This window comes from Myodes glareolus, chromosome 1 (assembly GCF_982192425.1).
Source record: "Myodes glareolus chromosome 1, mMyoGla1.1, whole genome shotgun sequence".
Classification (NCBI taxonomy): domain Eukaryota; kingdom Metazoa; phylum Chordata; class Mammalia; order Rodentia; family Cricetidae; genus Myodes; species Myodes glareolus.
Window position 1 is genome coordinate 39,481,846 of NC_142026.1, and position 13,251 is coordinate 39,495,096.

General features: G+C 38.6%; 1 protein-coding gene across 1 annotated transcript in view; it reads left to right on the top strand.

The window, feature by feature from the left end:
• LOC148123309 (solute carrier organic anion transporter family member 6C1-like) overlaps nt 1-5,718 on the top strand; it is an 81,037-nt gene extending 75,319 nt beyond the window's left edge. The window contains exon 13 of the mRNA XM_087908165.1: nt 5,419-5,718. Within this exon, the coding sequence (XP_087764291.1) occupies nt 5,419-5,546 (128 nt within the window). The 3' untranslated portion in view covers nt 5,547-5,718. The remainder of the gene's footprint in view (nt 1-5,418) is intronic.
• Nucleotides 5,719-13,251: the final 7,533 nt, after the last annotated feature.

Sequence of the window (13,251 nt, forward strand, 5' to 3'; positions counted from 1 at the left end):
GCCACTTCAGAAAGCACACATGTAACAGAGTCAACAAGAGGAACTTAGTGGAAAAAAAAGGTAATAAACCAGGGGGACAAGGCAAGGTATACTTCAGTAAAAATAGGACTTGGTCACCCGACCGGTTGTCAGCCAAGATGGCCACAAAGTTATCCATGTAACAAGAGTTAACACTAGGGAACCAGGCAGGGAATAATACCTCAGTAAAGATGGCGGAACTTGGTCACCTGACCTGGCTCTTAGCCAAGATGGCAATGAAGTCACCTGACCCTGGTCAAAATGGCAGCAATCACATGTTGTATGGAAAAGCCACAATTTTTGAGCTGCAGGGATTTTAATCTAAATAAAAGAGACATAGAGGTGTGATCTGTACTGTGGCTGAGTTGCCAGGCCACAAGCTGCAGAGGGGAGCAAAAGGCTGGAACTGAAAAAGCTAAACCATGCCATGGTTAGAATTGAAATAAGCCGGGGGACAGACAGGATTGGCTGCTATCCATAGCTGAAATTGTGAAAACCTGCGAAAGACCACAATGTGCACAGTGAGATGTCTCTCGACTGTGGGCGGGGTGTGAATCAGCTTGCAAGACTCATTGAGGGGCATCCACCCAGACCATGAATGGGAAGGTAAGGCCTGATGGGATCTGGTCACAACTCAGAAGCCAGAGAGGTCAGAAGCCACTCTGAGCAGCCTTTTACAGTGAGGAAAAAAAGAAAAGAAATGGGAAAAAAGAAAGAAGAATCTGAGGGACCCTGGGCCCCCAGTCAAATGCACCACACAGAGTGTGCAGTACTAGCACAGATAGATTGCACCCAGGTCAGTCCAAACACAATCTTAGCTAAGGGAAGTGACCATAGCAGAATGGGGGAAACTCACCAATGGAAGTGGGCTTACAGAACACGTGCTTGTTGTGGAGAAAATACCTGGTTCTGGATTCCGACCTCCCAGAGAGGGACAGGGGCGGGAGAACTTCTTGAGTCTTGGTACCAATGTAATGGGTTTGTTGTGAGTCCCCAGCAGCTTGCTGTGGAGTACCGAAAGCATCCAGCCCCAAGCAGGGACGAGCATGAGACCACGCTGCAGGTCTGCAGGTTTCCATGTGATGGCAGTGGGAGAGAGAGATGGATAGGCACACCCATGCACAGTGAAGTTGGACATTTATTAGGTGGATTATGGAGGGGAAGGGAAAAGGGGAGAAAAGGGAGAGAGAGAGAGAGAGAGAGAGAGAGAGAGAGAGAGAGAGAGAAGAGTTAGAAGCTGCTTCGAGAGAGAGAGGGACAGAAAGAGAAGAGAGAGAGGCTAAGGCTGCAAGCAGGAAGGGAGTGGGCATGGCATGTCTGTTAAAGAGACAGAACATTATAACCTCCACAGGAGCAGGTACAAGGGATTAACAGCCAAGGGAGGAGTTCAGAGTCAGAGACATCTGCAGGACTAGGACAGAACCAGGGACCACCTGAGCCAGTGACCTCAGCAGAAAAAATTCCATCAAAGAAGTGGAGAAAAAGACAAACAAAAAAATGGAAGAAATTAGCAAATCCCTTAGAGAAAACAAGAAAAAACAATCAAACAGATTAAAGAAATAATTAAAGACTTGAAAACTGAAATAGAGGCAATAAAAAAACAGAAACTAGGGAATTCTGGACATGGAAAATAAGAGAAAATGATCAAAACCAAAAATGCATGCATGAACAGAAGAATATAAGGCATAGATGAGTTAATCTCAAGCACTGAAGATACAATAGAGAAAAGAGAGTCATAGATCAAAGAAAACATTAAACCTAGCAAAACCTTAACACAAAATATCCAGAAAATATGGGAAACCATGAAAAGACCGAACCTAAAATTAATAGGGATAGAAGAAGGAGAAGTCCAACTGAAAATCACAGAACATATATTCAACAAAATCATAGAAGAAGACTTTTTCAACCTTAAAAAGCATGCCTATGAAGATACAAGAAGCTTACAGAACACCAAATAAACCAGGTCATAAAAATGTCTCCTTGCCACAGAATAATCAAAGCACTAAGTATAAATAATAATAAAAAAAGAATACTAAGAGCTGCAAAGGAAAAAGGCAAAGTAACGTAAAAAGGCAGACCTATTAGAATTACACCTGACTTCTCAATGGAAACAATAAAAGCATGATGGTTCTAGTCAAGCGTTATACAGACAATAAGAGACCATGGATGCCACCCAAGGCTATTATACCCAGCAAAACTTTCAAACACCATCGCTGGACAAATAAGATATTCTATGACAAAAGCAGATGTAACTAATACCTAGCCACAAACCTGGCCCTATACAAAGTACTAGAAGAAAATGTTCAACCCAAGGACAGACAATAGATGATCTCACAGAATCAAATCCCAAAAACGAAAAACACACACAATAACAATACCAACAACAAAAACTTAAATAACAGGAACTAGCAATCACTGGTCATTAATATCCAATAATATAAATGGAATCAACTCACCTCTAACATATTTGATATGAAAACAGAATCCATCCTTCTGCTGCATACAAGAAACACAAATTAACCTCAAATACAGACATTGCCTCAGAGCAAAGGGATGGAAAAAAATTTTCCAGTCAAATAAATGGACCTAAGAAATGAACTGGTGTAGCTATCTTAATACCTAACAAAATAAACTTCAAACTAAACTCAATCAAAAAAGACAAAGAAGGGTATTTCATATCAGTCACAGGAAACATGTATCAAGAAGAAATCCCAATATTGAACATGTATGTCCCAAATACAAGGGCACCCTCATATGTAAAAGAAACACTAATAAAGCTTAAATCACACATTATATCACACAAAATAATAGTGAGAGGCTTCAACACCCCTCTCTTACCTCTGGACAGTTCTGCCAGATGGAAAACAGAGAAATAATGAAAGTAGCAGATGCAAAAAATACTCAATATATTACTGGCAAACTGAATCCAAGAACGTATCAGAAAAATCCACCATGATCTAGTTGACTTCATCCCAGAGAAGCAGAGCTATTTCAACATATGAAAATCTGTCAATGTAATAATCCACCATATAAACAAACTGAAAAATAAAAACCACACAATCATCTTATTAGGTGCTGAAAAAGCATTTGACAAAATACAACATCCCTTCCTGGTAAAGGTCTTGGAGATATCAGGGATACAAGGAACATACATAAACATAATAAAGGCAATATACAGCAAACCAACAGCCAACATCAAAGTAAATGGAGAGAAACTCAAATTGATTCCACGGTAATCAGGAACAAGACAAAGTTGTCTGCTCTCTCCATATCCAATATAGTACTTGTGGTTTTAGCTAGAGCATAAGACAACAAAAGGAGATCAAGGGGATACTCATCAGAATAGAAGAAGTCAAACTCTCACTGTTTGATGACACTATGATAGTTTACATAAGTGACCCCAAAAATTATACAAAGGAACTTGAATAACTTGTAAACAACACCTTCAATAAGGTAGCACAATACAGGATTAACAAGAAAAAAATCAATAGCCCTCCTGTACACAGATGATAAATGGGCTGAGAAAGGAATCAGAGAATCATAACCTTTCACAATAGCCCCAAATAACATAAAATATCTTGAAGTAACTCTAACCAAGTGGAAGATTTGTATGTCATGAACTTAAATCCTTGAATAAGGAATTTGAAGAAGACACCAAAAAATGGAAATATCTCCCATGCTCTTGGGTAGACAGAATTAACATAGTCAAAATGGCAATCTAACCCAAAGAAATGTACAGATTCAAGACAATACCTATCAAAATCCCATCAAAATTCTTTGCAGATCTCAAAAGATCAATACTTGACTTCATATGAAAAATAATAAAAACCCAGGAGAGACAAAACAATTCTGTATGATAAAGAAACTTCTGGAAGCATCACAATTCTTGACTGTAAACTCTACTACAGAGCTACAGTACTGAAAACAGCCTGGTATTGGTAAGAAAACAGACAGGAGGACCAATGGAACCAAATCAAAGACCCAGATATCAATCTACACACCTACAAACATCTGATTTTTGGCAAAGAAACAGAAAAAGTATAAAACAGAAAAAAAATATATTCAACAAATTTTGCTGGCATAACTGAATATCAACATGTAGAAGAATGAAAATAGACCCATATGCATGACCATACACAAAGTTTAAGTTCAAATGAATCAAAGTCCTCAACATAAAGTCAACCACACTAATCCTCACAGAATAGAATGTCACAGCAGATAATACTCTTAAAACTCCAAACCTGATCTTCCATGATCACTGTGGTGAAGGGTGCCCTCTCAGGCAACTTATATCTGTGATTTTGGAGATTCTACAGGACTCATAGTTTCTTTTTAGGTCTGCCTTTATATTCCATCTACAACTTTTACAGATATTGCTTAATATCTCTAGCTTCTCTGGCTGTCTATTGTTCACTCTAGATGTCCACTTCAAAAGCTAAACTTGGCATTGTCCTATTAGGCCTGTTCTATGTGGGCTCCAATCTTGCAGCAGATTTCGGGCTTTTTTTTTTTTTTTCAAAATTTTTGAAGGTGTCAAGATCCCAAAATATTTGCAGTTTCTCCTCTGGATGACTAGGACCACTTAGTAAGACTTGCTTCCAACATGTATTGGAAGTTAAGTCTAAGCCACAACTTCCTAGTGGTACTTATTTGGAAGCAAGAAAAGTTCCCCTAAGCAGAAAGTCCATTTAGAGTTATGAAGCTTAGCCACTGAAGAATTCTCCCCTGGCAGGAGCAGACTATTTTCCCAAGAGTTCTGAAATGTTCTGAAGACCCCTTTTCATTGTTCTGATTCACAATGACCCACTCCTGTTTAGTCACACTAATCTCATTAGCAAGTGCTTGCTGAGCCCTACTTGTATTTTCTTCTTCCAAACATTTGGTCTTGTTCTTTCCTGACCAGGCTATAAACTCACCAAGTCTTTTCATTTGTTTTTTTTTTTCATCTGTGATTCTGAATAACAAGGCCAATACTACCCACGGCATAGTTTTACCCTTTTAATGTTTGAACTTCTGCCCTCTCGGTGTTAAGCACATGTCTTAGTACATAATTATTATAAAAGTATTTTATTTTCTATAAATTAATATTTAAATAGCTACATGAAGGCTAAAGCAACTTGGTTAACTATCAAAAATATAATTCATTTATGTGTTCACAAATTAGCACACTTCATAAATTTATTGAATATTAATCTTTAGACTCTATATGATGAATATAAAAAAATTGTAAAGATTTTAAATAAATATTTTGAGGTAAGTTTATATTATTAACTATATTTGTAATTGGGAAAGTAATACTTTAAGAAGGAAGTTTATCTTTTGTTTAGGTAAATAGATATTTTTCAAAAGTTTTGTTAAAGGAATAGTTACATTCCTGATTATTATTTCTTCTTTATTCAGGTATTATTTTCCAAGCATCTTTGACCTTCTTTAGTCTTTTGGCACTTTGCAACTATAATCGTGGTGTAAAACAAAACACTGAGAATGTAGTTAAGAAAGCAAATGCAAGTAAACAAGAAAAAACTTAATTTCTAAAAGATTTCTCCATTGGGTAAGAATTGTATCTTTTCCCATCATCAATGGAATATCATATTGATAACCTTTAAAACAATAATAGTAAATAGTTACATTTAAAAATATACTTATTGTAATCTCATAAGTGTTATTATGAGCATAATAATATAATCTGTGTTAAAATTATTGAATATATTAAAATATACACTTTTTAACTCAAAAAGATGTTGTAGGGCTTCTTATTTTCCCTTATCTTGTAAATATATTCTTTTCTCTAATCTATCCTGACTACAGTTTCCCTTCCCTCTACCCCTCTCAGTTCTTCCCACCTCATCTCCCCTCCAGATGCATCCCATTTCTGTCTCATATTAGAAAAGAGAAGGCTTCTATGAGGCTGCAACTAAACATGGCAAAATAAAGTGTAATAAGATAAAAGAAAAACCATCACATCAATGCTGGACAAGGCAACCCAATAGAAGGAAAAGAGCCCCCAAAAGCAGTCACAAGAATCAGAGACACATTTCACCACACACTCAGAAGCCCCATAAAAATATTAAGTTGAAAGCTATAATATAGATACAGAGGACCTGGTAAAGACAATTGTAGGACCGTTGCTTCCTGCTTTAGTCTCTGTGAGTTCTTCTGAACTTTGTTGATACAGAGGACCATTTTTCTGGTGTCATCCATCTCCTTGGGCCCTTGCACTCTTTCTGTCTCCTCTTTCTCTGGGTTCTGGAGCTCTGAAAGGAGGAATTTGATGGAAACATTCTACTTAGATCCATGTATTCCAAGAATACACAGAACTCTCTTTCTCTCTCTCTCTCTCTCTCTCTCTCTCTCTCTCTCTCTCTCTCTGTGTGTGTGTGTGTGTGTGTGTGTGTGTGTGTGTGTGTTTGTGCAGAATATTGTTGGGAGTCATTTTATTTATACTCTTTTATCTTAAGACCAGTAGCACTTGTTTTTACCCTTGGTCTCTAGGCTGTCTATTCTCTGTCTAGTCATGCAGTATCAGGTATGAGTTCTGTCTCATGGAGTGGGCTTTAAGTCAAATCAGATGTTGGTTGGCTATTCCCATATTTCTGTGTCATCATTGCCTTACCATATATTACAGATAAGATTGATTATAGGTCCAAGGATTAGTGGCTGGTTTGATGCTTGCATTTCTCTTTTGGTAGCCTACAAAGTACCTTCCCAGACCAAAGATAACAAAACACAGCAGCGAAGGCTCCATGTAGGCACCATTAAACTCATTCAATGAGTTGTATGTGGATGTTGTTCTTGGCAATGGGTCCCCTTCGTCAGTTTGTAGAAAGAAAACCATTCTCTTAACAACAGTCTCAGTTGTTTGGAGACTTCTGTAGGACCTCGTGGTAAACAGATTAGTAGAATGCAATGCATTCCTGTTACTAAAAGTCTTCTTTGAGACAAGATGACAAGTTAGGTGTTTGCCTTCCCCATTATTAGGAATCCTGATTTGGTTTGCTTTCCTACATTTAAGGGGATTTCTACTGCCCTATGAATTTTCGATACCATCTCTCAAATGCCCCACAAATACAGCTATCTCTTTCTTCATTCCCTCACTCAACATAATCTCTACTCTTTACTACCTGATCCTCACATTCACATTCCTACTGGCACCCTGACTGCTGGACAAAATTTGTTCTACTGATCCTTCTCAGGAGGATCCGCACATACCCCACCACAGCTTCTTCCTGGATACATAACCTCTGTGGTAGTTTGAATGAAAGTGGCCCCATAGACTCAAAAGAAGTGGCACTTTTAGGAGATATGGCCTTGTTGGAGTCAGTGTGACATTGTTGGAGGGAGTGTGTCCCTGGGTGTAGGCTTTGAAGTTTCAGATACTCAAGCCAGGGCTGGCATCTCTCTCTCTTCCTGCTGCCTGCTGATCAGGATGTAGAACTCTAAGCTACCTCTCCAGCACCATGTTTGCCTGCACGTTACCATATTTCCTGCCATGATGATAACAGGCTAAACTTCTTACCTGTAAGCCAGCCACAATTAAGTGTTTTTTATAGGAGTTGCCATGGTGACAGTGTCTCTCCACAGCAATAGAAATCTTAACTAATATAACCTCTCTGGGTTTACAGATTGTAGATTGGTTAACATTTACTCAACAGCTAATATCCACATATATGAGAAAGCATACCATATTTATATTTCTTGTTCTGAGTTACCTCACTAAGGATGATTTCTTCAGGTGCCATCCATTTGCCTATAAATTTTGTGTTGTCATTTTTTAACTGCTGAGTATCCTCCATTATGGTAGGATGAAGCATACTTTGGGTATATGCTGAAGGGGATATAGCTGGATCTTGAGAGATTGATTTTCAACTTTCTAAGGAACTGCCATATTGGTTTTAATGTGTCTGTAGAAGCTTGCACTATCACCAGCAGTGGATGAGTGTGTCCCTTCTTCTATATCTCTGCCAGCATGAACTGTCACTTGTGTTATTAACCTTAATCATTCTGATAGGTGTTAAGGTTGATTCTCAAAGTAGTTTTGTTTTAGAAGTCTCTGCTGGCTAAGGATGTTGACTATTTCTTTAAGTGTTTCTCAGCCATTTGCATTTTCTTTTTAGAGAATTCCATGTATGTCTCTGCTCCATTTTTCAATAGGATGATTTTTGTGTTTTTTTATTTTATGATTCTTTGTGGATTTCACACCATGCATTTCATTCCCACTTATCCACCCATCTCCTCACATCTACTCTCTGAACTTGCAACCTCCCATAAATCAAAACCGAATTCAAAACAAACGAAATAACCAAATCCCAAAAAAGGCAGAGAAAAAAATCACAAAAATGAAAATAAAAGCAAAAAGAAAGAAAAAGGAGACGAAGGAGAGGAAGGAGAAGAGAAGAAGGAGAAGAAGGAGAGAAGGAGAAGAGAAGAAGGAGAAGAAGTAGAAGGAGAAGGAAAGGAAGAAGAAGAGGAGGAGGAGGAAGAAGAAGAAGAAGAAGAAGAAGAAGAAGAAGAAGAAGAAGAAGAAGAAGAAGAAGAAGAAGAAGAAGAAGAAGATGATGATGATGATGATGATGATGATTGTGGAAGTTGTAGTGTGGCCCGCTGAGCTGCTGAGTCACACGGTTTACCCTTTGGTCCGTTCATCTTTACTTGCAAGTGTTCATTTGTCATTAGTCTGACTTGAGGCATCTGGTTTCTGCTACACCACCAATAATGGGCTCTCATTGGGGCTCATCTCGGATATCTTGTGGTCATGTGTCATGAAGATCCTGCTGTTTTGGATCTCTAGGTTCATCCCACTTTCACAGACTCCAGCAGTTCATAGATGAGGTGGATGCTGGGGTATGCCAACCCTTAGTTCTAATTATGGGCCTGGGTGGTAGCTGGGTTGGTCAGCTCTATAGATTTCCCTTATTGTCATTGTCACTACCTGAGCGAGCTCCCCAGCACTCCCATGGCTAGTTCATCCAGTGCAGCCTACAGCAAGGAGTGGAGCCAGTACTCCTGCTCTTGGGACTTCACATCCAGGTCTCTCTGACTCACCATAGACAACTCTACTTTCCAAGCAAGGCACAGGGCCTACTCTACAGATTGCTGAAGGGTAGTAGGGTCAGTTTTCCTGCTCTCATGACCCTCAGGACTGGCTCATCTGTGGCCCTGACAACAGGGTCAACTCTATTGCACTGTCCAGGTGGGGTGCATGGTCTAGTTTCTGGTGTGCTGGAGCTGGTGTGGGGAAAGCCTAGTCTCTCATTCTCCATACCCTGGTACCTGCTCTCTTACCTGCCACAGGTAGCTAGGAGTAGAGGATGGGAGGAGAGCAGGGCTGTCAGGAAGGTTTGGGGGGTAAACTCCCCAACTCTCATGCTCTCATGCCCTCGGGGACAGACCATCTGTGTCCCAAACTACAGGAACAGCTGTAGTGCACTTCCTACGTAAAGTGCATGCCTATGTTGAGGGGTGAGCTCATCTTTTTGGCTTGCAGGGGCAAGCTCTCTCCTGGGGGTGGTAGGGCCAGCTTTCCTGCTGCAGTTTCCAGCAAGGGGGTAGGGCCATCCATCCTAGGGCCAGTGAACCCCATGTCAGCATGGCCCATAGATCCCACCAGAGCCCCCAGATGTGATAGGACCATGACAGAGACAAGACCCTTGGCAGAAGCGTAGGTCGGATGCCACCACAGTCCTGGTGGCATCTCAGACCACCCAGATCAGCTCAGCTGGTGGCAGCATGGTCCCAGCTGGCTGATCAGACCCCAGGAAACTGCAGATCCCTAGGTGGCAGCAATTGCTTGGAGTTTATTTATATCTACTTTTCTTCAGGTCTTTATAGATTTAGAATATTATTCCTCTATTATGTGTGAGGTTCATTAAAATCTTTCCCCAGTAGACTGCTGCTTTGTACCACTGATGGTGTCTTTTACTTTATGGAAGATTTAAATTTCATCGGGTCCCATTTATTAATTCCTAATTCTAGTGGCTATGCTCTTGGTGTTTTGTTCAAGGAATCTTCACTTGTTCCAATTAGTTCAAGGCTATTCCCCATTTCCTCTTCTATAAGGTGCAGTGAACATGTCTTTTTTTTTTTTTAACTATGTTAACTCTACCAATCCATGATCACGGGAGATCTTTTGATATCTTCATCAATTTCTTTCTTCAAAGACTTGAAGTTTTATCATATATGTCTTTCATTTTCTTGGCTTGAGTACTCCAAGATATGTCATATTATTTGAGGCTATTGTGAAGGGAGGTTTTTTCCTAATTTCTTTCTTAGTCCTTTTGTCATTTTAATATAAGAGGGCCAATGATTTTTGTGAGTTAAGTTTGCATCCTACAACTTTTCTGAAGGTGTTTACCAGCTCTAGGAGTTACCCAGTTGAATTTTTAGGGTCACTTATGTAGACTATCCTATCATCTGCAAATGAAGATATTTTGACTTCTTCCATTCCAAATTGAATCCCTTTAACCTCCTTTCAGTTGTCTTATTGATCTAGCTAAGAGTTCAAGTATTATATTGAATAGATATGGAGAGACTATACACCCTTATCTTGTTGCTGATTTCAATGGCATTGCTTTGAGTTTCTCCCCATTTAATTTGATGTTGGCTATAGGCTTGTTATAACTTACCTTTGTGTGTTTAGTCATGTCCCTTATATTCATACTCTCTCCAGGACTTGTATCATGAAGGTGTTGAATTTTGTCAAAGGTCTTTTTCTGCATCTAATGAAAATATAAGATGGAGTTTTTCTTTCAGTATATTTATATACCAAATTGTATTTATTCACCTTCATGTACTGAACCAACTGTGCATCTCTGGGTTGAAGCCTGTTTGGCCACTGTGGGTGATCTATTTAATATGTTCTTAGATTTGATTTGCAATTATTTTACTGAATATATTTGGATCTATGTTCATAAGGGAAATTTGTAATTTTTCTTCTTTGTTGGGTCTTTATGTTGTTTGGGTGTCAGGGTAGATGTAGCCTCATAAAAAATGGACAAATGGTAATTCTATTTCTCCTCTGTGGAATAGTTTGAGGAGTATTGGGATTGACACTTCTTTTTTTCTTTTTTAATTGATTTTTATTGAGCTCTACATTTTTCTCTGCTCCCCTTTTTGCCTCTCCCCAACCCCTTCAACCCCCAAAATCCCCATGCTCCCAATTTACTCAGGAGATCTTGTCTTTTTCTACTTCCCACGTATATTAGATCTATGTAAGTCTTTCTTAGTGTCCTCATTGTTGTCTAAGTTCTCTGGGATTGTAGTTTGTTGGCTGGTTTGACAATTCTTTTAAAGTCTATTAGAATTTTGCACTGAAACCTTGTGATCCTTGGGTTCTTATTTTTTCATTGAGAAGTTTTAATGACCACTTCTATTCTACTAAGGGTTATAGGTTTGTTCAAATTGCTTATCTATTCATGATTTAACTTTGATAAGTGGTACCTATTCAGGAAATTATCCATTTCTTTTGATTTCCAGATTTGGGGGAGTTCAAGATTTTAAACATATGTATTAGTGATTCAATAAATTTCCTTGGAGATTATTATTATATTTCTTCTTTTACAATTTTGGATATGTTCTTTCTTCTTTTGTTAGTTTTGATAAGGGTTTGTCTATTTGTTTATTTTCTCATAATGTTACCTCTTTGACTCATTGATTCTTCGTATTTTTTTGTTTCTGCTGTATTGGTTTTAGACCAGAGTTTCATCAATTCTTGCCAACTGCTCCTCTTGGCAGCAGTTGATTTATTCTTTTTGAGTGTGCTTTTTGGTGTGCTGTTAATATGCTAATATAAGCTTTCTCCAGTTATTTATTTTTTATATGGGTGCTTAATACTATTAAGTTGCCTCTTATAACAACTTAAATTATTTCATAAGTTTAATATGGTGTGTAATAATTTTCATTGAATTCTAGGGATTAATTAATTAATTAATTAATTTCTTAATCAGTTTCCATTATGCAGAGAATAGTTCAGTTTCCATGAACTTTTAAGCTTTCTGTAGATACTGTTGTTGTTAATAGGCAACATTAATCTGTTTGGATCTGATAGGATACAAGAAGTTATTTTACTTTTCTTGTATCTGTTGAGACTTCCTTTGTGTTTTGAGTATGTGGTCAGAGTTTGAGAAACATCAGTGAAGTGCAGAGAAGAAATATTTGTGTGTGTGTGTGTGTGTGTGTGTGTGTTTGTCACATATTCTGTAAATATGTTAGCTCTATTTGCTTTATAATGTCTAGTAGCTCCAGTATTTCCCTTTAAGTTTTTGTTTGAATGTTCTCTCTTTGTTCAAGTGGAATATTAAAGTCTCCTGAGATCAGGATTTGATGGCCAACATACATTTTAAACTGTAGTTGTATTTCTTTTACAAACATGGATGCTCTTGTGCTTAGAGTATATATATTAAGAATTGAAATGTCATTGTGTTTAATTGTTTTCTTTGATGAATATGTAGTGTCCAGCTCTATGTCTTCTGATAATTTTGTTTTGAAGTATATTTTATTAGATATTAAAATGGATGCAAAGAGTGTTTCTTAGATCCATTTTCTTGGAATAACTTTTTCCAAACCTTTGCCCTGAGGTAGTATCTATTTTCAATGTTAAGGTGTGTTTCTTTCATGGAACAAAAGGATGGATCCTGTTTTCACAACTACCAAATCCACGGCTGTCACGCCAGTGTAGCAGAAATGCTGACTGGACGGACTGTTGCCATAGGATCGGCGTCTGCACTACACGGAGCTGTGCCCCAGGCTGTCCCTTGGCAGTCAGCTATGGTCATGATGCCACCTGAGTTGCTACCTGCACTGACTCAAACTCGCTGCCACTGGCACCACTGAAGCTGTTTCTTTCTTGTTCTTTTGTTCTATGTGATTCTTGTATTTTGCCAACAGACCATGCTGTTCCAATGAATGAAATTGCTGAGGACATTTTGAGCTCTGCCCCACCATTCATTAAAGCCTTTAAGGAAGTACCCAGTTCTGGGAATTGGGGGCCATAGTTAGGACAATTCCTTGATGATGTGGAGCAAAAGGGATTGCTCTTATCAGGAGAAACCTTAAAGGCCTTCTACAGAAAAACAGTTGCAGCAGTCCCCACTAGGCATCTGCCTGGGGGATACATGCAGTTGCAAACAGGAGACCTATGAAGCCTTTCTTGTGGGCAGAAAAAGACCTAGACTGATAACAATATCTGAGCCTGAGAATCAGTAAGGGAGGAGAGTTGAGGTCAATGGTGTGAGACAA